Genomic DNA, 25,864 nt, shown 5'->3' with positions numbered 1-25,864 from the left:
TGTGTTTGTATATGTATCTGTATGTGTGTGTGTGCCTATGTGTGTGTTTGTATCTGTGTATCTCTCTGTGTGTGTGCATGTGTGTGTGTGTCTGTGTCTGTGTGTCCAGGGATTATCAGAGGTCAAAGTAAGCCATCACCGAGTTTGGACAGTAAAGAACAGATTAATTGCTCTGACCTTTTTTGCCCTAGGAAGTCCACACCACCAACATGTTTGGGTGGCTGATCAGAGAGGAAGACTCTTGGTGAGGCCCAGCAGGGTCACAGCCAATTGGCCATGAGCAGTGGTAGACCTGTACTCTTAATGAACCAATGAACTCCAGGCAGCCTACCTCCTACCAAACTAGGGTAGGTGGGCACAGGGTGTCACAGTAGCCCACTCCCCGCCTTTTTTTTTTTTAACTGAGTTGATACTTGCATGGAGACTGGGGCTGAGCACTGATTCTCCTTGTTGTAAGTACCTTCATCGAGAAGGGCATTCACCTTTTCCATGTCCTGCCTCCGTCAGTGGCCTTACTGTGGAACCAAAAGACTGGAAGTCTCTCCGGCTACTTGCCTAGCAACTCAAGCATGGGAAGCCGCCCAACCAGTCCCCAGCTGTTTCCCATAATTGCCTCTCATACTTGCTTCATCTGGTTTCTTTATGATTCTTTCAAAACCCTGTGTGATTTCTTCCCTTGCTTCTGGAATCTACTACAGGAAGTTTCCAATTGTTACAAAACACATTGAGGGATAGGAGGAACCAGGCATTACCCATAGATGGTCGCTGTTTTGAGACTTTCCTGGGGGCTATGAGAGAAAAGAAGCCTTCCCTTCCCTTCATGCCTCATGTACCTCCCTTCAGTTATTCACCAGGGAAGAAAAAAGCAACTAAACTCCAAGGGGACTGTCACCAATCAAGTTGTGACAGTGGTCATTCCTGTCTCTGCCTTTAAATGCAGCCGCAGAGCCAGAAAACCCAAGTATTACACAGATAACAGACTTCTCTATAGAAACTATCGACCCCAGATGAAGAGGTCTGTCATTACATCATGACACACTAAGAAATGAACCTTGAACATGCCTGTTAATTAATTGTGCAAACAGATTTCATAGAGAGTGCTTACTGACTTAGGAGAGAAGGAACCATTTTCAAACAGATTACAAGTATCATTTACATATAAGCTAAATCAATGAAATACAAATGGGAGGTAAGCTGCTTTGATCCACTAATCACTTGAATCTGTCTATTAAGAAGGTCTCTATAAAGCCAGTTAACAGTAGTTAGTTCTTTGTACGCCTTACAGCCATGGTAAGTCAGTAATTATGCCTTTCCCTTAAGTCAGGGGCCCTCATATTGGTCTGTGTCTTAGTCAGGGTTTCTATTCCTGCACAAAACATCATGACCAAGAAACAAGTTGGAGAGGAAAGGATCTATTCAGCTTACACTTTCACATTGCTGTTCATCACCAGAGGAAGTCAGGACTGGAACTCAAGCAGGTCAGGAAGCAGGAGCTGATGCAGAGGCCATGGAGGGATGTTACTTACTGGCTTGATTCCCCTGCCTTGCTCAGCTTGCTTTCTTATAGAACCTAGGACTGCCAGCCAAGGGATGGCACCACCCACAATTGGCCCTCCCCACCCTGGACCACTAATTGAGAAAATGCCTTACAGCTGGATCTCATGGAGGCATTTTCTCAACTGAGGCTCCTTTTTCTGTGATAACTCCAGCTTGTGTCAAGTTAACACACAAAACCAGCCAGTATAGTCTGAATCAATGCCATTTCTTTGATTCCCTGGAAGAAGACACTAGGTTTAAGTGTCATTAGGACAGGCATTCACCTCTGTCCATTGCTGCATCACCTGATACACAGTAGGTGCTCAGGAAACACTCACTATGTGCTAGGAGCCATTCTGAGAGCTGAAGATCCTAAGATGGGATTCCAGAGGCCCAAGGTCAGGCTTGGAACACAAAGTGGTTTTAGACAATTCAATCAAGTTCATCTACATCAAACATATATAAATACCATCAATTATTTAGGCTATATATTAAGCTTAACCAGATTTATTTGGGATGTTAAAATGTAAATCATTTTAATAGAGGGACGAATGAAGCTTTCCCCACAGGAGTAGAGAAGCCGCAGTTCCCAAATGCAGTGCAGCATCTAGGGAGAAGGATGAAGCCTGTGGAGGGGTGGGTATGTGGGAAGATGGCCTTGCTGTGGTTTTAAGATAGCAAGTAGACTCTTACCACCACCTCTCAGAGGTCATAGTCCATTCAAACGTCACTTCCTTCCCATCATTGCTCCTCAAGGGTCAGCACAAGCAGAGGAAGGGCTTAGTTGCCATGTGGCCACCAATCAGATCGAGACACAGCATCTCTCCTGTCTCACCATTGGATGCCCATGATATTTCCATAGTAAACTTGGGCATTTGGTTGCATTTCTGAATTGCAAACGGGTGAGATAGATAATACCTTTAACACCATATGTTAAACTTATGATCTGCTGGCTATAGAACTGGGAATGGATGTATATTAGAAGGCTCCTTACACATGCAGTGAAGTCCAGATTATCCATGTGCTCTCACACATCCAGATTGTTCTTCAGCAAGTGCTCAGTCACTGCTGGCTACCAAAACTCTCCCCACTGTTCTGCAACCTGGCTGTAGCGCCCTGTCACCTAACCGTAGTGCACTGTCACCTGTACTTTAGGGATGTGGATAAAGGACACAGGAGGCCTTACACAGAAGGCTTAGGCTTAGGTCTGCTTCAAGAAACATCCACATAGATAGTGTTGAGTCAGGGTGAGAGATGAAGACGGCATTTCTTGTAAATGGGGCCACAGTGGAATACATGAGTACCCAGTGATGGCCAATCACCTGGTACCTTTCTAAGAGACACCACGGCAATGTTTAGGGTAGGATGTTGGTGAGAAGCAAGAGCAAGAGAGGGATGGCAGTTTTCACCTTGCCTCGTGGCATACCTTTGACATTCGAGTTCCAACACATTAACAAAATAAACATCCTTGCACGCTTAGCTCTGCCTGTGACGGGACATCTTACACTGTGTGCACTTACCCTGACTAAAGAAGGATGCCTCCGTTCACTCAGACCCACAGCCTCCAAAGCTCATCTTATAGCTGCCATGTGTGTAGACATCATGGTCCTTTCTCAGTGGTTTTGCCCCTCAGACTTCCTCTCTGGGAAGGACATCCTGGGCTATTCTGCCTTCTCCACTGCCTTCCACATGGTGTGAAGATGGAAGAGCCTTGACAGACTGCTCCCTAAGGTCTGTCTTTACCACTGGACTTGGAAGTTTTCTCAGCTGACACTCATCTATTGAGAAACACCATGGAAAATTCTAAAACTGGAGGCTTTTTATTACACTAACCACTGTTCTTTCTAACCTCATTTTAAAACCGGTTTACTTTGGGGGAGAGCATTATGAAGTAAGGGCTTCCCCATGAGAGGATGATTCTAGGGGTGCCGAATGGAAAGAAGAGAAACAGTAAGAAGAGAAGGAAGGAGATCAGGCTCAGGATGCAGAGTCTTTCTGGAGGGACCATGGTCATCTGGCGACTATAAACTAGGGTACAATCAAATTTTGATGTCAAAGGGACAAGACCTAGTAAAAATCAGAGTCTATACGCTTGGCTCTGCTTTCTTCAGCATGACCATCTGGGTTCTGAAACAAGACCCAAGGCCAACGTCAAGTCCCATGTTCTGTGTATATTTACTCTGAGGAAAATAATGGATAGACTCACTCTATCTCTCCAGCTACAGTTTTTATTAGTCTCAGTTATTTCCCCCACTGAAGATTAAGTTGTAAATTACTTCATGCAGTCCTTTATCTTGGGAGACAGAGAGTTAAGAGTTGACATTTAGAACTAAAGCTATCATAAATGTGGTCCAGTAATATCCTGTAAGAGATTCCCCTTGCATCTTTCCCCATGTGACAACCCTGAATTTCATTTCTTGGCTGGAAAGCTACTGAACCGTTCCACAGAACTCACACCAGTGTTCTGGTGCAGATGCAGATGCAGAAGTCACCACTTCGTGAAGGGGAGAAAGACTCAGAAGCACCACAGGAAAGAATATCTTCATCTTGTTTCCCTGTGGTGTTTTCCCTGGGCCTCTGGCCTTTGCTTCTGGCTTTTGTGTCTCTATTTTTGAAGTGGTTGTGGTCCTGCTCAACAATGCAAAGCCTTTCCCCTCCTCCAAATCAAATCAGATCCCCAAGTTAATGTACTATTCAATTTGTGTGACCAAGAAGACTTTACAGTCTCTAGTTGCCAAGATAGTCTATGGACAGTAGAAATGGATAGACCTTACAGATCTGTGTCATGTCCCCATGTAAAGTCCCATTAAAACGTCAGGAACAGAGAAGAACAGGAATAGGATCTAACTACAGCAACGTGCTGCAGTAAAAGTTATTCTGGGCATCTTTGTGGTTTATTTCTAGGCTTTTCCATGGTTGTTTTCAGTCAGAGCTTGACCCTGGGTTTTGATGTCAAAAGAACAAGACCTGGTAAAAATCAGAGTCTATTGACACTTAGCTCTGCTTTCTTCAGCATGACCAGCTGGGCTCTGAAACAACTGGGCATGTTGCTATCTCGAAACTAACTTCTTTGTGTCTCTTTTTGTCCCTGGTACCTCCTCATCTTAGCAACGGAGAGCTTCCCGTTGTTCTCTTCCTTTCCAACCTTCCCGGAGCCCCGCCCACTGAACGAAGGGCAAAGGCAGCAGCTGGTACCTACCTTGCCCATGCCAGGAGTGTCCTTCACCTTGTTGACAGCCCTCAGGAGACAGGGTGGGGCCGGGGGAGGTGAGGTCTGCAGAATCCCACTGAAGCTAGTTGCAAAGAGGGGAGTCTCTGCCACAGATGGAGTCGAAGGCCGGTGTTTCTTCTTCTTAGATGACAGATTTAACTTCTGGGCAGCTCTGCACAGGGACAATAAGGAGGAGAAGGTGGTATAATCAGATGCATTGGGTTGGCCACTTTCCCTCTTTCTCTTAAGGAGCCCCTTTAATTACTCCTGCCTTCATTCTCAGTACCCTCCAGCCCTTTGCTACAACACAAGGATCGTAATTAATAAGCTCTGTAATCACTGGGGCAGCAGAAAGGAGCTATAACATCACATGGCTCTAAGATCGCAAGTTACAAAGACTTGTTTGTTCTCCACAACACTCAGCCTGGGCATGACTGAAGCCAGTCAGCTTTGGGGATCCGAAGTACCTAGTTCACTAATCACCCTCTCCCCATGCTGCCGCTCCTCTGGCACAAGCCCAGTTGTGAAGAACCATATGAGCTCATTTAAAATTTTTTACACCTTGTAAAAACCAAGTCCGTCTGATGAAGAGCCTAGTGGTGACCGACTGGGGAGGGGCTTGGCTGTAAATGCAGAATGCAAGCCCCCCAGTGCACTGGAGAAATATAAAGTACCCTGGTGTGAGGAACAGACGGCAAGCCAGAGTATCCACCCCAGAGAGGTGCAGGGCACGAAACTACCCTTGCCTGGGGGGGGGGGGAGATAACCGGCTCTTGTGTAGCAGTCTTCAAGTACAAAATGCTGTCTCTGGGCAAGTGCAAGGAAGCAGAGGGTCATGATAACCAAATGGCACAGAAGGTATGGATGGAGACAAGTGGGATGGAGTGGCTGCAGCACCATTAATGACATTGGCTATCCACACATCATTCAAGTGCACTGCCATAGAAAAGTCATAAAGATGCAAACAGTGGTGTGAGACAAAGGCTTTTCACACAGCCCATTAGACTCGCCTTTTAAATTAATTCTTGGTATATCATATCACATCTTTCTATATAAATATGAAGGTATATATGTTTCTTTGATGGGGGCAGGAGGGGGAGACAGTCTTAATTCATAGTCTCTCTCTCTCTCTCTCTCTCTGTATGTGTGTATGTGTCTCTGCGTGTGTGTGTCTCTGCGTGTGTGTGTCTCTGCGTGTGTGTGTCTATGCGTGTCTCTCCTTAAAACACTGGTTCTCAATCTGTGAGTGGAAACTTCTCTAGCAAACCTCTATCTCCAAAAATATTTACATTATAATTAAAAAACAGTAGCAAATTACAGTTATGAAGTAGCAATAAAAATGTTATAGTTGGGGTCACTACAACATGAGGAACTCTATTAAAGGGTCCCTGCATTAGGAAGGCTGAGGACCACTGTCTCTGCATTAGGAAGGCTGAGGACCACTGTCCCTGAGTTAGGAAGGCTGAGGACCACTGTCCCTGCGTTAGGAAGGCTGAGGACCACTGTCCCTGCATTAGGAAGGCTGAGGACCACTGTCCCTGCATTAGGAAGGCTGAGGACCACTGTCCCTGCATTAGGAAGGCTGAGGACCACTGTCCCTGCGTTAGGAAGGCTGAGGACCACTGTCCCTGCGTTAGGAAGGCTGAGGACCACTGTCTCTGCATTAGGAAGGCTGAGGACCACTGTCCCTCCATTAGGAAGGCTGAGGACCACTGCCTCAAAACAAGAGCTAAGTGCTTTATCCCATAGGTCAATGCATCACAGTGCATCCAACCTTCTCAGCAGTAACATCGCAAATCTTCGAGGGTTAGCAGAAGGACAAGAGAACATAGCATTGTTTCCATGCTCCCTTGTCCCAGCCTTGTTTCGTGATCTGGAAAGTTGGTCTTAACTTTGTGCCAGTAAGGATTGTTGTTGACAGATCTCTGGAGCTACCAAACTACATCTGCACAAACGTAGCCAGATGACTTTATCCGTTCAAAGCTTAGCTCTCCTCTGCTCCATCTAATGTAAAGGGTAGAAAGGATCTGTTCTACACTAGTCTAGTGTTTTTCTTACTGTTCTCTAAGACTCCCCTAAATGACCTGCACCCTGGGGGCAGGGGGGAGGGGAGGCAGTGACAGGAGCCACTGAGCAGCACACCTTATCTCATCTGCCCTTGCTGCTCCAAACCAGGCTGGCTCCTTCTCAGGGAAGGATCTGTTCTACACTAGTCTAGTGTTTTTCTTACTGTTCTCTAAGAGTCCACTAAATGACCTGCGTTCGTGTGTGTGTGTGTGTGTGTGTGTGTGTGTGCGCGTTTATTGTGGATGAGGGGAGTCACTAAAGATGGTACTTATTTGTGAATATCACGGATTCTTTGCAAGGTAAAGACTGGCCATAGCTGTGGTCACCAGCTGGGGCAGGGCTGGTACCAAGGTACAGCTTAGAAGACTTGTGCCTCTGCCACCTATGCCCATGGGTTAGGGAAACAGGCTTCCTCATAACTGAAGCACACATGAGGATGACACTCAGAGGTGTCCTGCCCACAATGTCCCACTTCCACTGTCTTCTAGATCCATCCACACAGCACACAGGCACTTCGCTCTTTCTCTCTCCTAGGAAAGCCAAGCACACGTGACACTTCCCAGCTAGCTGCAGCGCTGGCTGTCCATACTCATTTGATCCAAACTCCCAGCCAATGCCACCTGTCAACCTCCCACCCAAGCCCTCCCCTTCCATTCTCTGGAAGCTCGTTTCAGTTAGGCATCTGTCTCCAACCCTCTGAAACTGCTCAGATAGGTTACCAATAGCTGCATGATGGCTGTCACAGTCTCAGCCACAACCTGGACCTGTCAGCTAAGAACGCATCCTCCCTCCTTGCCCATTTCCAGGACATCCCATTCTCTTCCACTGTCCTCGGAGGGGAGGCAGGGCTCAGCCTCTGCTTCTGTCACAGTCGCTGCTGCTGGCTGTGGGGATCACATCCTCAGCCTGTGACTCCTCAAGTGTTCTCCCCAGCTTATCCCTGGAGCCCCCTGTTTATTTATCTAAATGCCTCTCCAGCAATCCCACTTGAGTATTCAGTAAACATGTCTGACACGTCATCCTGAGGACTAAAGGGCTTATCTCCTTCTGCAGGCTTCTCATGTACCCACCCCTCCTGGTCTCAGACTTCATCTCACATAACACACCTAATCCACCTCAGATTTTACCCGTTATAACATAAACTAGACCCAAGATCCTTTAACCACCTCAGACTCTCACATTTCCTATCTCGCCCACTGCACACTCTCCCTGTGATTACAAGTCAATTAAAATCAGGCCATCCGCACTAGTCTCCAAAGGGTCCCAGGACATGTCCACCACACACTCCTGGCCCTGCCTCAGGAGACCGGCATGTGGCTCATTCCATTGCTCCTTTAAATTTGGGTTTAAATGTTACTTTACCCACACGTTTACCCTGCCCACCATAGGAGATGGGATTTTGTAAAGATGGCTCTCTCAATAGACCCTAGCACTGACACTTCACTCTTGAGACGTGGGATCTGTGTTCTTCCTCCTGGACCTGGAGAAGAAATTGGAAGCTGCCATGGTCCACAGAGCATGATGGAAGAACTGTTGTGCGACTTTCAAGGTTGAGTTACCAAATGCTTTGTGGATTTTGTAAAGACTATGAGAAAGCCCAGGTCACATAGACAGAGTCACGTGCTCTTCAGATGACAGACTCAGGAGTAAATTGTCCTTTAAATGATTCATGTCATATTTTTCTTCTGGAATCTCAGATACCACGCAGTGGACAGAAGCCTCACCTGTGACATCACGTCTGGATTTCTGACCCCCAGACACCATGAAAGCTAATAAATGCCCACTGTCCCTTTGAACCATTGAGTCGGGGTGAGCAGAGCAGCCACAGGAAGGGACTTGCTCACTCTCTGTTTCATGGCTCTTTCGTCAAGATTGAAGCCTTCCTCTTGCAGGAAGAGACAGGCTCACAAAGCTCAGGGAACTCCCAGACTCACGGCCTGAGACCCATCCAGGGCTTTCTAGGCAGGACACAGCAGACAGGAGAGAGTTCGCAACACTGTGGGCAAATTATATGGGGGATCCCAGAGATGCGGCTTCTGGAATCATCACTGATACTGGGGTGGGGGGCTGTGTAGTGATACATCTCTCCCAGTCAGCCATATTGCTGTAGTTACGCCTCACCAGTGCTCCCGTGAGCATCCCTCCCACACACTCCTGTGAGTACTCTTCCCTCATGCTCCTGTGAGTGACCCTAATAAACTCCCTGGTTCCTCAAGATGGATTTGGGTGGAATGGTTTCTTTAACTTGTTATTTACTCCTCTATGGAGGTAAGTAAAAGTAGATACCCCAGAAAAAGCACACAAACCTCCAAAGTCCCAATTCCTGTTACTCTGATCATTTCCAGATAAGACTCTGACTGTGTAATGTAACATGTGGCTTACTTAGCTATTTTTTTTTAATTATTATCTATTGACCTTATAGAATAAAAATCCCAATAGGGCAAAAATCAAGGGCAAAAAACCAAAAATGTTTATTGGGTGACTAAATGACAGAAAGACATTGGGGTTACCTTATTAAAAAAAAAGAACTGAAGAAAGGGGAAGGGCCCTCCAAAATTAATTAATTAATTAATTAATTATAAAGGAAACAAGTTTACTTTGTTTCCTGCGAAAAGAACAGTGGGCATAGTAGAAACAGAAGAACCACCTCTAAAAATTCTAGAGAAAAATACATGACAAAGGGAAGTGTCTGTTGAGCAAGGATGCCACGTGTGCTCATAGGCTACTCTGAATCTCAGAGGAAGAGGTAATGAAGAAGACATTAGCCCTCTTAACATGAAATGAAGTCAGCTCTAGACGACCTTTGCTACCTAACCTGAATTTGAACAGCCAGCTTCTTCAGACACTGTGCTAGTTAGTGTTAGTCACCCTGACCAGAATTAGAGATCTATAGTTGCCTAGGTGTCCTCTCTGATATGCCTGTGAGGGATTATCCAGTTTAGGGAGTTGAAGTGGGAATGCTCATCTTAACCATGGCATCATCCCACTGGCTGGGGTCCTGGGGTACAGCATGCTAATCACTAGCATTCATCTGTTTTCTGCCTGCAGATGCTATGTGACAGCTCACACTCCTGGAGCCATGACACCCTGCCACGATGGACAGGCCATACCCTGCCATGATGGACAGGGCATACCTTCTGTAAAGTACTTTTGTCATGGTATTTCGTTATGCCGATGAGAAAGGTGACTAATACAGATACTAAGTAGGTAACAGTGGACAAATGGCCTAATTCTGACTATGTGTTCACGTACTGCACATCATCATTATTACTTTTATCTGTTTCCAAGACTTGGTTTTTCCACAGTAAGATTCAGAAAACAATACTATTTGCTTTTTTCACTATCTTCTTTAGAAACGTAAATAAAAGTGTTATTAAGAGTTGAGTGGACCAATGAGTGGTACTTCAGTGAGATATATAGTAAATGCTGGAGCTAACACTGACTCCAGAAACCTCACATTACCTTACAATAGGGGTTAGATTTATGTAGCAGAATCTACCAGAGCAAAACACTAGCTGAAACAAAAGCACACTGGCTTTATAATTAGAAGGAAATTGTAAAAATTAGAGAGCACATTCTTGATAAATTACCTTCATGAAACATGGAATATTTTGTCCTTGAAAGTGTCTGATTGGGGCATAGAAATTACTTAAAAGGAGTATCAGTGGGAGAAGCATGCAGTGGAGACGCAGGTGAGTTCCTGTCTTGCAGCATGGAGACAGAAAGACTCCCACAATCTCCCAGACACTTACAAAAGCCTCACTGGTGACCACTCAGAAAAACTGGATTCAATTAGAGGTAATTATTTTGAGAATAAATTTTAAATTGTTTTCTTCTTAAAATGGGTAGGTAGCTCATATTAGGAGAGTTTCAGAAATCTGAAATGGGCAGGCTGTCCCTTAGGGTGGCTGTAACCCCACAAAAGGCACTCTCTGCCTGACATCACAGGCAGCCCTCTGATGGTCTTACATGGTCCAATTCTGTGGAGGCCAACTGCTTTAGCTCTTTTTAGAACAGTGCTTCAATGACACACAGATAGGAGAGGGTCAAAGTTTAGAAACTGCTCACGTATAATAGCATTGTTCAGGGACATAAAAGGAGAGGCAGTCACAAAAGAATTGAAAATGTTGGCATTTCTGGCTAGAGGCGTGTTTTGCAAAATTCATGCCCCACAAGACCTCCCCTCCCCTCCCCACCCCATCTCAGGGAAAACAGGTGAGGTTGGTTTTTTTTTTTATAAATTTTCAAGTAGCAAATTAACTCAAAAGGCCATATTTACCCATCTTGTTCCTATGAGGACAGCATGACATATTTCCCGAAGCCATTCATCCCAGCAGACCTCTTTAACTATCCATTAACTTTCTGTAGTTCCCAGTGCTTACTTCAAGGAAAAAGATTGTCTCCCTAGCAGGATGAAATTAACATTTACTGAACCCGTATCAAAAAAGTGGCACTGTGCTACGTCACCTGCGAGGAAAGAATGCAGGCACACTGCGCATGATTCGCACTACGCATGACTCTACCCTCCAGGCTCTTCCTTGCCACCTCTTTACTCTCCTACCACACCGACGTGGGTTTAGAAATCAGCTAAGGACTTATATGACCTTCACGTGATGGCTTTCTATTCTCATTGGCCAGGTCTACTCAGAGCTACAAGCTGAATAATGGTATCATTACTCATAGGGCAGGCTTAACTGGCTTAAATGGGGAGGTCATTTTAGGCCCCATCTGTCAATCAAAGTGGAAAATTAGGAAAGATTTTTTTCTTAATTTATACAGAATAATGTTTTATTTATGTCATTATACATAATTTTATATTATATTAATTATACTATATATTATATATTACACTACACACAAATTATATATATTTATGTATATATTTATACACACATTTGTATATACATATGTATATATTTATGTATATGTAATACACAAATTATTGGATATATACATATATATCTATACACATAATACATAAATAACATACACATATGTTATACATGAATATATATGCATAATTATATCTACATAATATATACATATTACATAATTATATACACATAATAATGTATGATAGACTTTATTAGATGGCAATGCTGGACTTTCAGAAATGTGGTGCAATTAAATAGAAATCTTCAGTGTATCTCAAGATAATTAAATTGGAGCCTATCTACCTTGATGTCCAATAATTACTACACTACAGACTTTATAATTTTTGAAGAATTACTAGCTTCATAAGAGTAGAACTTTCCTTAAAGATTGGTCAGAAAAATCAGGCAAAACAGTTTATTTGTTTGTTTGTTTTTTAATTTACAAACTTTCCTTTGCTATTTCATTAATTAATTTTTATTTTTCAGTTTACCATATATGATTCTATATACCACTATGGCATTTTTTTTCCAAAACAGTGTTGTTGAGTTCTCCCCACCGTGCCATCTTTCTCCCATACCCTCCACGCAGTCTACTTTGACAGTCGTTTTAAGGACTTTATCCTTTGTATGATCTGCCAAGGGCATGCTGCTGAGCATAGCTTGAGGATTGTCTGAGGCATATTCACGGGTGGGAAGGTCGGAAAGGGTGGGGGAAGTGTTGACACGAATTAAGAGGTCATTCGAGGTCATTCAATGAAATGGGACAACTTATGATTGGAATCAACTGAAAAATGACAAGGCCGTCACAGAGCCGCACCTGCTGCCCTGACAGGGTCCTGACCTAGGAGTGGGACCATAGCAGCCAAATCGCCTCCCATCAGCACGTGAAGGACAACCCAAGCTGCAATTTAATGTGAGAATGGCTGGGGCTGTCTGGGCTTTCTGTCACGGAAATATTTCAATGCTCGGAGGATTAAGACTCTCTAGTAATGAGTGACGACATGACAGATCACAGGAGTTCCCAGAAAATCCACAGGGTCAATGACACAGGGAGCAGAGATAATAAAACAGATTATAAATAGGCAGGGAGGTGGCAAGAGCTTCAAGGAAGACCCTCTGGGGAGAGTTAAGATACCCATCCACCTGTAACGAACGCCAGCCATGTCTCATCTCAAAACAGCACCTGTTTCAAGGCATTCTGGCTGGGCTGGGAAATATACCATAGGTGTTTGGGAATTTCCACAATCAGGAAAGGTGCCCTCTCTCAGCCCCATCGCCTTCCAGTTTCCTAACTGGCAGGCGGGAAGGACATTTCTACATCTCCAGAGACTGAAAAAAAAAAAACATATGGGCCTTGGAGTTGTTCTGATTTTTATGCAAATGATCCATTTCATTAGCACTGAAAGATAATTCGTGACATGACTTCAGATAAAACATTCACTGCTAGGAGGCAAAGCATGGCTGACCATTACAGCATCATGTTAAACATTACAAGAAATATGTAACTTGAAAACAGATTGAGTCGTGTGTGTGAATTCTCGACGTTAGCCCTGGGTGAGAATGCCCGGGCTTTATTCTTCCTTTACAAATCATCCCCACCCACCTCTTCGGCCTTCTTCGTCCTTATTTCTAGTCACATCGTAAAGCAATAGGTCTTTAAAAGAATGATCATGGTTTCAAGTATGGCCTCCTGCTTCTGTGTCTCTCTGCACTGTAGACTCACTGAGGGTTGTTCTTCTGTGGCCCCAGACCTTCCTGATAGCTTTGCATCTTGTTGACAGGATAGCATAGAAACACACTGGACTTCTTTATATTCTCCCCCACCCTGTATGTGTCTATGAGGGGGCACACTCACACATGCTCGTGCTCATGTGTGAGTAGGGATGCCTGCAGAGTGAGGAAGATAGAGTTGGAACCCCTGAAGCTGAAGTTACAAGTGATAATGACCCATCTAACATTGGTGCTGAAAAATGAGCTCCAGTTCTCAGGAAGAGCAATGAATGTTCCTAACCACTGAGCAACCTCTCCAGCCCCCACACTGTTCTTAATCCATCCAACCTTGGGAGTTACAGCAACACACGAAAGTCTCATGGTTAAGTAGTCTGGAGTTCTCAATAGTTCTTAAAGCCTGAGAGGTTTTATGGTGTTCTAAAACATCATCCTTATGGTACCACATCCACCCTGGCCTGGCACCAAGAAGAGACAGTATTTGTATTGAAATGTACGAGTTATAAAAAGCTGAAGTGTTAGCAGTTAACCTGATTCAATCCCTGGTCTCAAAAGTAATGGTCATCACACCTGGGACTGATACTTAAATAACTATTGTCGGAATCTTTTATCATGGCAACAAGCACTGAAACTAATACAAACTCTTTCTTCTCAGAAGCCCCTGTCTGAAGATCTTTCTATCTGCCCAGACCCAAACATGCATAGAAAACCGGATATCCTCTTACCCATTCCTGTGTCATGCTTGTGCAAACCTGGCTCAAAAGGCAAGTGAGAACCATAAACAACATACCTAAGTAACTGGAAATGTGAGTTACACATCCCACCCAGTGCCAGATAGAAATGGTTTTCATTAATAAACATGATGGCTGTCTTCTCTAAGAATGAGTAATGGAAGATTGGCTGGTTATATTGAATGGAATTAATGAAAGCATGTGTGATATTTTGAATAGGAATGCCCCTCCCCATAGGCTCAAATAGTTGAATGCTAGATCATTAGAGAGTAGCACTACTTGAGAGGGATTAGGAGGTGTGGCCTTGTTGAAATGGGTGTGGCCTTCTTGGAGGAAGTGTGTCACTGGGGGGTGGACCTTGGGGTTTCAAAAGCTCAAGCCAGGCCCAGTGTCTTTCTCTTGCTGCTTCCTGAGGATCCAGATGTAGAAGTCTCAGCTACCACGTCTGTCTGTGTGCTGCCATGCTGCTCCCCAGCCATGAGGATAACAGACTAAATCTCTGAAGCTGTAAGCAAACCTCAGTTAAAAGCTTTCTTTTATAAGAGTTGCCATGGTCATGGTGTCTCTTCACAGCAATAGAAGAACACTGACTAAGACACCATGTCTCTATAAGACCGTTATTTAGAGTGTCTATAAATTACCAGCAGAAAGAGACAGTCATAGGTGAGTTACAGCTGCCCCTTAGAGAATGCAGTGCCCGATTTTTCTACTGAGAAGCAGTTGTCCATAAGAGATATATGTGTATTTATCACAGCATGAGGACTGCCCAACTAAAATTAAAATTCCTTCAAGGAATAAGCATATTCCAGGTAATCTGATTTCAAGGCTCTAATGAATTTAGCTTTCTTTTCATCATATTGGGCCAAATCGCTTATCCATATGCTAAAGTGAAGTTAAAAGGAAGATGTCCTGTAGTCGTCCGTCTGAAAGCCAAGGGCAGCCATTCCTTCGTCCATCTGAAAGTGAAGGGCAGCCATTCCGTCCTCCAAGTTTTCCTTAAGATTTATATTCCTTCTCTTTTTGACACACGACTATCTTGGAAAGTCATGTTACTCACTTCTAAAGTCTTCATTATAAAAGTAATAGGGCATTATGTTCATTTCTATGTACTTTGCTTATGTGAACTTTAAAACTGACATGGAGTTACACACCTCAGAGAGAATGTGTTGCCTGAAGCTGCAAACTGCTGTCAAGGTGTGAGGACTAGACACAAGCAGTGTTGGCAGAGAAAACCAACCCTAATCTATAGCTCTTGCTCAATGCCTGCAGGTTTGTTTGTTTGGTTTTTTTTTTCAGAGCAAAACTAATTAATTGTCAATGCTAGGCAACACGCTATCTGCTTTGAGGGTTTGTTTCTTGGTTAATTAAATTTGAATATGTTTCATTTGTTAGAAGAAGTGATTTTCCTCCCTGCTATATTTTTATTTTCAAAATTATTTACCACAGTTGAAATTTGAAGAAATCATTAACTAAGGCATTCCAAATGAAAACAATCTGACATGGGGTCTCTGCACAGCAACTGTATGGAACTAAGCAAGAACTGGGTCACTCTCTGTCTGGCCTCTGCTGCAAGGTGGGACTGCCCTAGATTCCTGGCTGTGGTTATGAATTGATGGTACTTCAGCAACCTTGCTGAAGTCTACGAGGTTGAAAATTACTTCGCCCTTGTTATGGTTGGGTTATAAAATATGTCTCCAAAAGACTCAAGTGTCAGGGGCTTGACACTTCAGCTGGTGATGTTACCTTGGTAAGTTCTAAAAAACACTAGGACATGGGACCTAGGTAGAGGAAGTAGGTTTCTGGTGGTAAGTCCCTGTTGGCTCTGATTCCCCTCTTTTGTACATTCTCTCTCTCTCTCTCTCTCTCTCTCTCTCTCTCTCTCTCTCTCTCTCTCTTTCTCTCTCTCTCCCTCCCTCCCCCCTCCCCCCTCTCTCTCTGCAGAAGCACAGAGTCATGTGACCATAGGCTCAACCCTCTGAAACCATGAGTCCAAATGAATCATTCATCCTTTAAAGCGTTCTCTTGTGTATTCGCTTCATAGCAGCCGGAAAGCCACCAGCCTGCCTCCCTCAGTCTAGCTACTGTAAAAACGGTTGGGATGGAGTTTACACAGATGGCTAAAAGCCATGGCAGGTACATTGTGCAGTAAGGGGCATGTGCCAGATACGTTCAATGGTCCGGAGCAGTAGCAAGGAAGCAGCTCTCTCTGGTTTTACTAAGGGTACAAGCAGTCTCCATGGAGTGGGTGGTACAGGCGAGATTACTATAGAACAAACCAGGCTGTAAAGGAGAAGACTCTGACGTCATCACAGGCCATCCGAACTACTGGGGAAAATGTTTTCTGCAAGCTTTCATCAAAGCTGCTACAAAGACCCGTACTTTGCTTTTTGCCACGCGTACTTGCTTATTTGATGATCTCTATGATGGCGGGGGCAGTAAGGTGATGAAGTAGCCTGAGGTGACAGGGTGGAGGACTGGGCACCCGTCTCCATTGATGGGAAGTAGACTGAGCACTAAACACTAAGCACTTCTTTCAGTAATCTCTCTGTGGCTGCAGCTCATGTTGTTGGGACCGTGCTCCAGCACAGGCCTGCACATGTGCAGTGAGGGTATGGACAATGATGGGGAGGGCAGGTCAAGAGAGGAAGAATTTAAAAATAAGGCAAAACAGTGGAGTCCTCTCACTTATTTATTTCATTGGTCTCAATCAATTTTACATGATATTTCTTATTATTACTGCTTTGTCATATAAAATAGTTACTTAGTAAGTATTTTTGGGAAAGATTATCAAATGACTAAATGAAGCTGAAGGAAAGGAAACCACTTGGAAACAAATAGCGAGAAATAGAGAAATCAATCAAAGCGAAAGATTTATTTAAAATACCGTAGTGAATTCTATAAAAGAGCCCAGATCACAATAAACAGCACACTGAACTAGTTTTTAATCTTAATAGACATATAATGTGTGCATAGGTGAAATGTACAAAACACAGAATAATGATTTTCCTATGGAGACTTTTAAGTTAAATAGATAGTAGTTATTACACTCCTAATTTAAATAATTCCCTTGTATTCTGTAGAATTTGGAGCATAATTATAGTATTTTGTTTTTATTTGTGCACATGTGGTATGCATGTCTGTGTGTACAGGTATGCATATGTCTGTGTATGCAGGTGTACATATGTTTGTATGTACAGGTGTGCATATGTCTGTGTGTGCAGGTGCATGTATGTCTGTGTGTGCAAGTGTACCTGCACATGCCTGTGAAGTCTCAAGGTCAACACTGGGTATCTTTTCTAGACTTCTCTCCACCTTTATCTCTTGAAACAGGATCATCTGGCTACGCTGGCCAGCCAGGGAGCTTCAGGAATCCATCTGTCTCTACCTCTGTCCACCACAGCAGGCTAAAGAGAATGTCACGACCCCTGCCTGGCTTTTGTACGAGTTCTGGAGGTCAAATTCATTTCCTTATGCTTGCATGCCAGGCACTTTACCAACCGATCCATCCCCCAGCCATAATTATGCTCTTTTAAGTGGCCATATAGATTTTAAAGTAGTATTTCAACTTTACCACCATGTTAATTATTCCTATAATTTTCTGACATTGAATGCATGGCTAAGAATAAATCATCAGCTCTGATATTACTGTGAGGAAAATTATATTGATTTCATGATAAAGCATCTAGGAACAGACTGTAAAAAAAAATAGAACATGTAAAACATTCCTGCATTCCTGTTCTGATGTAAAGATGGCAGATGTTGACACTTGTGTATAATCTCTGGACAGGTCCTGACACTTAGAAATACCCAGCAAACATTTGTCATTGCTATTGTTCTCATAAAATGTCAGTATGAAAGCTATACCTTAAATGTGTTTTAGAAGATTCTCCCACAGAAGCATCTAAATACATGAGTTGTAATCAGAGAGCTGGAACAGGTGCCTTGGATTTAATCCTTGTCTTAGTTAGGATTTCCATTGCTGTGATGAAACACCATGATCAAAGCAAGTTGGGAGGAAAAGGGTTTATTTGGTTTACGCATCATAGTTTATTACTCAAGGAAGTCGGGAAAGGAACTCAAGCAGGCTTGGAGCCAGGCACTGATGCAGAGGGAATGGAGGGGTGCTGCTTACTGACTTGCTCCCTATGGCTTGCTCAGCTTGCTTTCTTGTAGAATGCAGGGCCACCAGCCCAGGGATGGCACATAATGGGCTGGAGCCGCCTATATCAGTCACTAATTAAGAAAATGCTCTACAGGCTTGCCTACAGCCCAATCTTATGGGGACATTTTCTTGATTGGGGTTCCCTTCTCTCAGATGACCCTAGCTTGTGTCAGGCTGACATAAAATTAGCTAGCACGATTCCTTTGTCTTTATGTCAGTCCTTAGTTTGTGTTTACTAGCAATCAAATGGATTATGGCAATAATGTATTTCAATCTTGATTCTTGACCTTGAATTTGAGTTTTGGCTGTTCCAATGGCTGGGATGGTCAAAACAGAGAGTTTTTGGTAAACTGCAGCCATCTCCAGCTTGAACTAAATGTCAGGAAGATTTCTGCTCACATTTCTATTTCACTCTGAAAATCCGATCAAGAAATCAGCGATGTGTTGTCCCTACCCTTAGATCACTGGTGGCAATCACTTACTCTGGTTTCTTCTCCGACAACATATCCTCAGACAAGACTGTCCAGGGAAAAGAAAACTAATTGTCAACTACAACCTCATGTAAGCCGTGTCTTGGGGGCACTTAGAATTATGCAAAATCAATGCACACACAAGACCAAAGCCTTGTGCTAACCAAACTGACACAGCTAGCCCCCACTGATTTTGAGCCAGTATCACTTTCCATGTTCCACTGGAGATAAGTTGTCCACACTGGTCATGAGGCTGGTAAAGTCTGCCTACCATGCCTCTCATAGTCTAGTCACAATGAGAAAGAGGATGTAAGAAGGATACACACATCACTTCTTACAACTGGCTGCAGGTACTTACATCATCCTCACAGGACTGAAAGTCCTTTAAGGTCACAAGCCAGCTCTCAATTTCTAAAGGTGTCTTCCCCAACACGATGCAAACCACACATATATGAATGGATGAATGGATACATGCATGAGTGTATGGTTGAGTGCATGAACAGTTGGGAGGATAGACAGAGTTAGTTTACATCATTGGTATCATAGAGAATATAAATCTGGCTGTACTTTTGACAGGATCAACCGTGGAGGCCTCATATTCTCCTCCATAATGTGTTTAGAATCCCTGGTCTAGCTGGAGTGATTTTTATCTAAGGATCTCTCCAGTGCACAGGCCCTGCAGGGATGCTTTAGGATACATTGGGATGCATTTGTACATAATTCAAAACAAGCTTGTGTGGATATATTAACAGGAACTTCACTGTACATAAGAAATATGCTTATTTGTATTGAACAGGAGATACAATTCTGTTGCTTTGTTTTTAATGTGGTCCTTTAAACCTGAGCTTCTCTGACTGTCTGTTTTTCTGTGTTGCTATCCACATGTTTCCTGATGTTGTGGTGCTCTAAAGGAAGAAGCAGGTAGTCAGCAATGATGCTGAGTGTCACCTGATCCAATGGGGACCAATGGACACTGATGGGTGAGGACTTCATGGTGCCTACAAGCATGGACCTACTACAGTTATTTTGCTAAGTGGACATAGCATCAAACTTCCCTCTAAATTAATTTCTTTCTACCCATAGATTAGTACAACTCTCAGACCTCATCAGAGAAGTATATTTGTGAGCTGATGATGGTCATCAGAGAACTCAACTCATCAAAGGTTAGGGAGAAGAGTGCTCGGCCACAGACTGGACATCTATACAATACTCCCTCACCAAGGATTGGGAACCAAAAAGGAGAGAGTGGAGAGATGACAAGAGTCAGAGATTGATGAGGCTGGGACTGAAAATGTGTCTCCTGGACATGACAGGACAGCTGTATTTGTGAATTCACAGCAGCTATGGTTGCCTGCACAAGTTCAAACCAGTCAATGGAATAGAGGAGGAAGGGGTTCACAAGCCCCACCCATAACTGAAGAGCAAAAAACAACTGATGGTTCCTGGGGGAGGGGGAGTCCATATTCTTTAAGGGTGTGGCTCCTGGTAGGTCAACAGTGTACAGTGTCACAGTGTACTGTGTATATAAAAGTATATATGAACAACTTAAATTTGAGTTGATGCATTATTAAAAGCCAAAAAAGAAGAGAAGAAAAAAATTGGATAGGGAGGGAGGATAGGGAAGTGATGGTGTAACTGAGTAGAATACCATAAATAAAAAAAATGTATGGAATTCTTAAAGATTTAATGAACATATTCTTTAATGGAATGATGCCTGATACCTAGTAGATATTAAACAAACACTTAAAGAATAAATAAATGAATGGGCTCTTCATTTGTTTTTAATGTTGCTGGCTTCTAGGTGATGACAGTACATATACTGTTTTGTAATACGTTATTTTCCAGGCTATCACATTCACAGAATGAATGTAACAATTGTGTTCATTATAATTAATTTTCTGCATCATTATTAATCTGTGTCCAACATGTGTTTTGCCAGGCCTTTGGGAGTGAGATTTTCTTCATAAGTTATCTGTTGACACAAATATGCCTCTGGGCTCTCTGTGAATCAGAGGCTGTGACTTTGTGCTTTACAAAGTTAATTCTAAAAGTCAATTTGATTAGATGATTGTTTTCTCCATCTCTGACCTTTAGAAAGGAAATCGCTTGCTGCCAGGCTAGCAGGAGAGGGCGTTCTCTCCTTTCTCCAGGAGGACCACCAAGTCCATGTCTCTGGCTTCTTCCTGGGGTGGTTTTCAGAACAAAGGGATGCCCTGAGAAGTCATTCATATTTGCATATAGCGAACTGCTCTGTAGTTTATTTTATGAAAGTATAGACTTTTCCCTCAAAATTATATTTTCTTTCTGTACATATTCTTGAGACAGTTTTGCTATGTACAGCCTCACCCGGGACCCTCCCTCTCCTAGCCTGTCTCCTCACTTATGGGATTGCAGGCACACAGTAAGAACTATGCTAGGATCACAGGCATGTGTTCCTCTGAGGAGATTACAGGCGGGCAGCACTCTGCCTATTAAACCCATGATAGTCTTGATCTTGAGCATGTTCCCATTAGACTCTGGAGTAATGACAACAATTCAATTCCAATTCTAATCTGTATTTCCTGCGAAATAAGCCAAATACTTATTTTTATCATTTTCTTCTCTACTAGATGCTTAAAACTTCTAAAATAAAACAAGCATAGATGTTCTACATTAATCCAGAAAGTTCTCCAGCACAAGCCAGCATTGCCAACTTCACTTGGAAATAACTTTCTGTAGTTTGAAAGTCAAAAGCTCTCTCATCACTTTGTTAGGTAACTTCCTGTTATTCTTTTGAGGTTCCTCTTCTTGTTCCTTACAAATGTCATTTATACACACATTCTTTAAGCTCCTAGAAAGTAAACCCAAAATGTTTATTCAAGTATTTATCCTATGGGTGCCAAGGGCTTTATGGCCCTTTCTAAATGAAAGAGTGCCTGCACAAGGCCTAGAGAGATATCACCTAAAAAGCTCTTGCCTCGCAAGTATGTGTACTTGAGTTCACAAGAACATTTTTATAGGTTCCCAGAACCCACATAAAAAGGTGAGTGTGGTGGCATACACTTGCCATCTCAGTGATGGTGAGATGGGAGGCAGAGACAGGTGGATTGCTGGAAGCTTGCTGCCCAGCTAGACTAACTTATTTAAGAAACTCCAGACCAGAGAAACCCTTAAACAAAAGGTAGGAGGCACCTCACACACACACACACACACACACACACACACACACACGCACACACGCACACACGCACACAAAGAGAGAAAGAGAGAGACAGAGAGAGATGGGTGGACAGACAGATAGACAGACAGAGGTAGAGAGACAAAATCATGAAGAGATTCAAGAATGTTTAGGAATGTGTTCTTTTACTTTAGTTCCCTTCTCCCAGGGTTAAGAGGATACTCCTCTGCAGCCACGTGATGCTCAGCTTGCTGAGAAGTCTCCAAATCATTATCCCACACTGCAGGTCCTTTAGAAGGCTCATTAGGATCTTTCCCCCCTATTGTGGGTTTTTCAAGTGCAGATTAATAACATAACCAGTTAACAGAATGCAAGCAGAGAGCATGTTTACAACAAGACAGGATGACCCACAGAGTGCTGTGCAATCCTGGGCTTTATCTACAGTTTCCTGGAAACAACATCAGGCCCTTTCAAGTGATCACAGGTTGGCTAGATTCATTTTCCTGTTCTCTCTCATACACAGCTTTCTTCTCCAACCACCTTTTTTCCAAGAAAGGATTTCTGGAAACGGTTATACTATCTTCAGATATACTAGTATGCTCAACTATCTTATAATTGACTGTCCCCTGTCAGTCATTAAAGACATATGATGTAAACTCAGGGTTGAGTCCCTTCTCATGCTCCCTCTTTATTGATCCTTGAGCTACCGTTTTCCATCAGATGTAAGGATATGGTGTGATTTTGAGTTTTGTTTTGATATGTGATAATTCAGATCTTCCATGTTTCCCCAAGGCCGTGTACCAAGTCTTCGGTAAGGCAATGCAGCCTTTCGAAGGAGGGGCCTAGAGGAAGGAAGTAGGATCATGGGGTGTGCTCTGAAGGGGATATCAGAATCCTGCCCTCCTCTCCCTCTCTTTGCTTTGTAGCCGCCATGAAGCAAGTGTCTTTTTTTTTTTTTTTCTGTGTTCTCCCTGTGATGATGTTGTGTTTTAGGCCCAAAATGACATGGGCTAAAACTCCGAAACCATGAGTCATAGTAGTAAAGCACTCTTCCCTTTAAGCTTATTTCTACCAGAGTTTTTGACACAGAGGCAGAGAGCTGCTATGGCGCAATCGTTATTTGTCATTAATGTGAAGTTCTGCTTAATGTAACCGGTCACTAATCACTGCCTAGCCTGAGAGTCTGAGGAATATTTAGTTCTAATCATCACGAGATATGTCTATGATCATGATCGTACAGTACCATCCACTCTCAGGCTAGTGTGGGTAAACAGAAACTCATGGTAATTCCATTCTAAAATGGCATTTCTTCCCAGACACCTCCCAGCCTCATCCTTCTAGACCCTTTATTAAGAGAATTCATTTCTGCTTCTGTGTGCCTGAAAGTGTTCTGCTGGAAATATACCTTGATAGTAAGAAGTTCTCGCTGGCTGACTGCAGTGGCAGAATGAGCTTCGGTCTCAGTCTTCATTTTCCTAGGGTCACTTTCCAATCCCAGAACCCTTACAAAATGCTTAAAGTACATTAGGTGCTCAGTTAGTGTCCTTATTCTGTGCATTTGCTTCCCGCCTACATTTGATCCATAAGCCTGGATTTTAATATCAAATGATTGACTGGATTTGTATTAAGATCCTGATAGTTTTAATCATGATGACACAGAAATGGAAATTTCTATAGATTTAGCTAATGGTGCCAAAAGCTAAAAGTTGGCCACAATTTTTTCTTACTACCCAGATTCACCCCAAACCTTTTCTAAGTGTCACATGGTTAAATTTTAGCCACATTAAACCAATATACACACACAGAGAGAAAGAACCCACACAAAATACCCAGTAGGGTGAAGGCAGTGTGGAGTGGCCCGAGTAGCCCAAGCCATCAGTGTGGCTCCCTTCCCAGCACCCATCCTCCAGCTTCCTTTCTCAGTATCTGGCAAGGAACATTTGTGTTCCGCTGAAGAGAGTCTGGGCTATCGAGCTTATTACCTCAACAGAGACCTTACATATTTATGAGCTGACATCTTGGATTTGTGATTTTGCAGGATTCTTCCATGTTCCTTTGGAGCACCAATAAGCAGAGAAAGGCCTTGCAGGTTTGTGGCTTCATGCCACACCTCTAGCCGGCACCCAGATATGGCAGGTGGCTCATTTGTGGAGATATCCAGGGTCAAAAGAACATGAAAACAGAGTCTCTACAGACTGCAGCTCTGAACCTGATCCACAGAGCCCTCACCCCACTGGCAAAGACAGCTGCCTGTGGACAGATATGAACTTCTGCATCCCCACCGAGTGGTCCGTAAGCAAAGCACATGCATGTACCCTGTACAGACTTCCCTGGGCCATCTCATGCCTTTATATCAGGACTGGCCACTGGAACCATCCATTCCTGACAAATATCTTTTTGTTTTTGATTTTGTCTTTGCCTGAAAGAAAATTTTCTGCAGGACAACAGACTTCTACAGTGAGGAAGGAGTCCCTTTCAACAGAAATCTGCGCTCACAGTGTTGTGGGAAACCACAAGCCCTGTCTGTGGAAAATGGTTGGCTCCTGCTTTGGGCCCCAAGACTAGGCTCAAAGAGGGCAGACAACCAGGTGTCACTGTCCTTAGTGGTGGACAGTCCTACACAGAAACAAACACAAGCAGAAGTGACAGAGGTCCTGACTGCAGCAAAGACTCAGCAAGGCTGGGGTCCAGAGCTGTGCTTGTCAGACTCCTGACAGCCTCCTCTATGACAAGGACTCAGGGAAGTAGGTAAGGAACATTTTTGGTACCCTGGACCCTTTTCTTTCTTTCTCTTCTCTAAAATTTTGATATTTTTGTTTTTCCTTAATTTTATGTGTATATATCGGTGTTCTGCCTGCATGTATGGCTGTGAACAGGGTGCATACCTGGTACTTGCAGAAGTCAGAAAGGGGTGTGGGATTCCTTGGAACTGGAATTAGGAGCTTAGAGATGCTAAGCAATTTACAGATGAGTAGTAGCTCAAGTGGCAGTAATAAGTATAAGTTATATGGCTTAGCCATTACCTGGCAGCATGTCTCCCACTGACTTACAGTGGAAGTGTCCAGCCTGCAGCCTGTGGCTGCATGTGGCCCTAGACAGCTTTGAATGCAAAATCACAAACATGCTTAAAACATCATGAGCTTGCAATTTATTTTGTTAACTTTATCGCACATTCCTGAGGGAGAGCCTTTTAGATGACAGTACTGGTTACAGTGTCAAAAGGTTGGGGATGTCTAGGAAAAAAAAAAAAAAAGGAGCATTTTCCTCTGACCAGGAAAACTTCTACAGCCTTTTCCCATGAGTCAAACTTCCTCTTCTTACAAGTCTAATAATACAAATTTTTAAGATAACAAATGGAATTATATACATTTGTTGTGTACGACAAAGATGTGTTCCCAGTGAGGGATGTCTAAATTGAGCTGATTAATGTGTGTTATCACACTATCTATGGAGATCACACTTCAGATCTACTCTTAGAATTCTGAAGGAATTTGAAGTCTCTCTGAGGGACTAGGTAGGAAAGTGAGGTTGAAAATAGATGAACTCTCTGCCTGGATGGGCTCTGCAGCCAGACCTACCAGGAACTTGGGGTTCTCTGCAGGATGGTGGTATGGAAGAGAAACAGACCTCATGAGGAAAAGTACCAGGGGCTGTAAAAATAAGGAGGATCAGTTGAGACAAAGAACAAGAATTAGAACCCAGAACATATGTGTCGTAAGAGAAACAAGGGGGTCTCTATGAGTCTCCAGAGATGAATCTCTCAGGCCACACTTTCTGACAACCCTTCATCATGGAATGGAAGCTGCTGCCTAGGAGGGTGCCTGGGCAGACAAAGGTACTCACACAGCAAATTGAAAGAGCCGACAGTCCATCTTGAGCAAGCTTCCCCAGCAGAACTTTGGACCCCAATGTGAGCTTTGTCCCACCT

The 25,864-nt window shown here is 43.4% G+C and overlaps 1 protein-coding gene across 1 annotated transcript in view; it reads right to left on the bottom strand.

Annotated features, from left to right (window-relative positions):
* Positions 1–25,864, bottom strand: part of Kif26b (kinesin family member 26B) — a 400,661-nt gene that overhangs the window by 104,368 nt on the left and 270,429 nt on the right. The window contains exon 5 of the mRNA XM_028755262.1: positions 4,736–4,919. Coding sequence (XP_028611095.1) covers positions 4,736–4,919 — 184 coding nt within the window. The remainder of the gene's footprint in view (positions 1–4,735; positions 4,920–25,864) is intronic.

Source organism: Grammomys surdaster, unplaced genomic scaffold (genome assembly GCF_004785775.1).
Source record: "Grammomys surdaster isolate TR1022 unplaced genomic scaffold, NIH_TR_1.0 126051, whole genome shotgun sequence".
In the NCBI taxonomy this organism is placed as follows: Eukaryota; Metazoa; Chordata; class Mammalia; order Rodentia; family Muridae; genus Grammomys; species Grammomys surdaster.
This window is presented reverse-complemented; position numbering and strand designations above follow the sequence as displayed.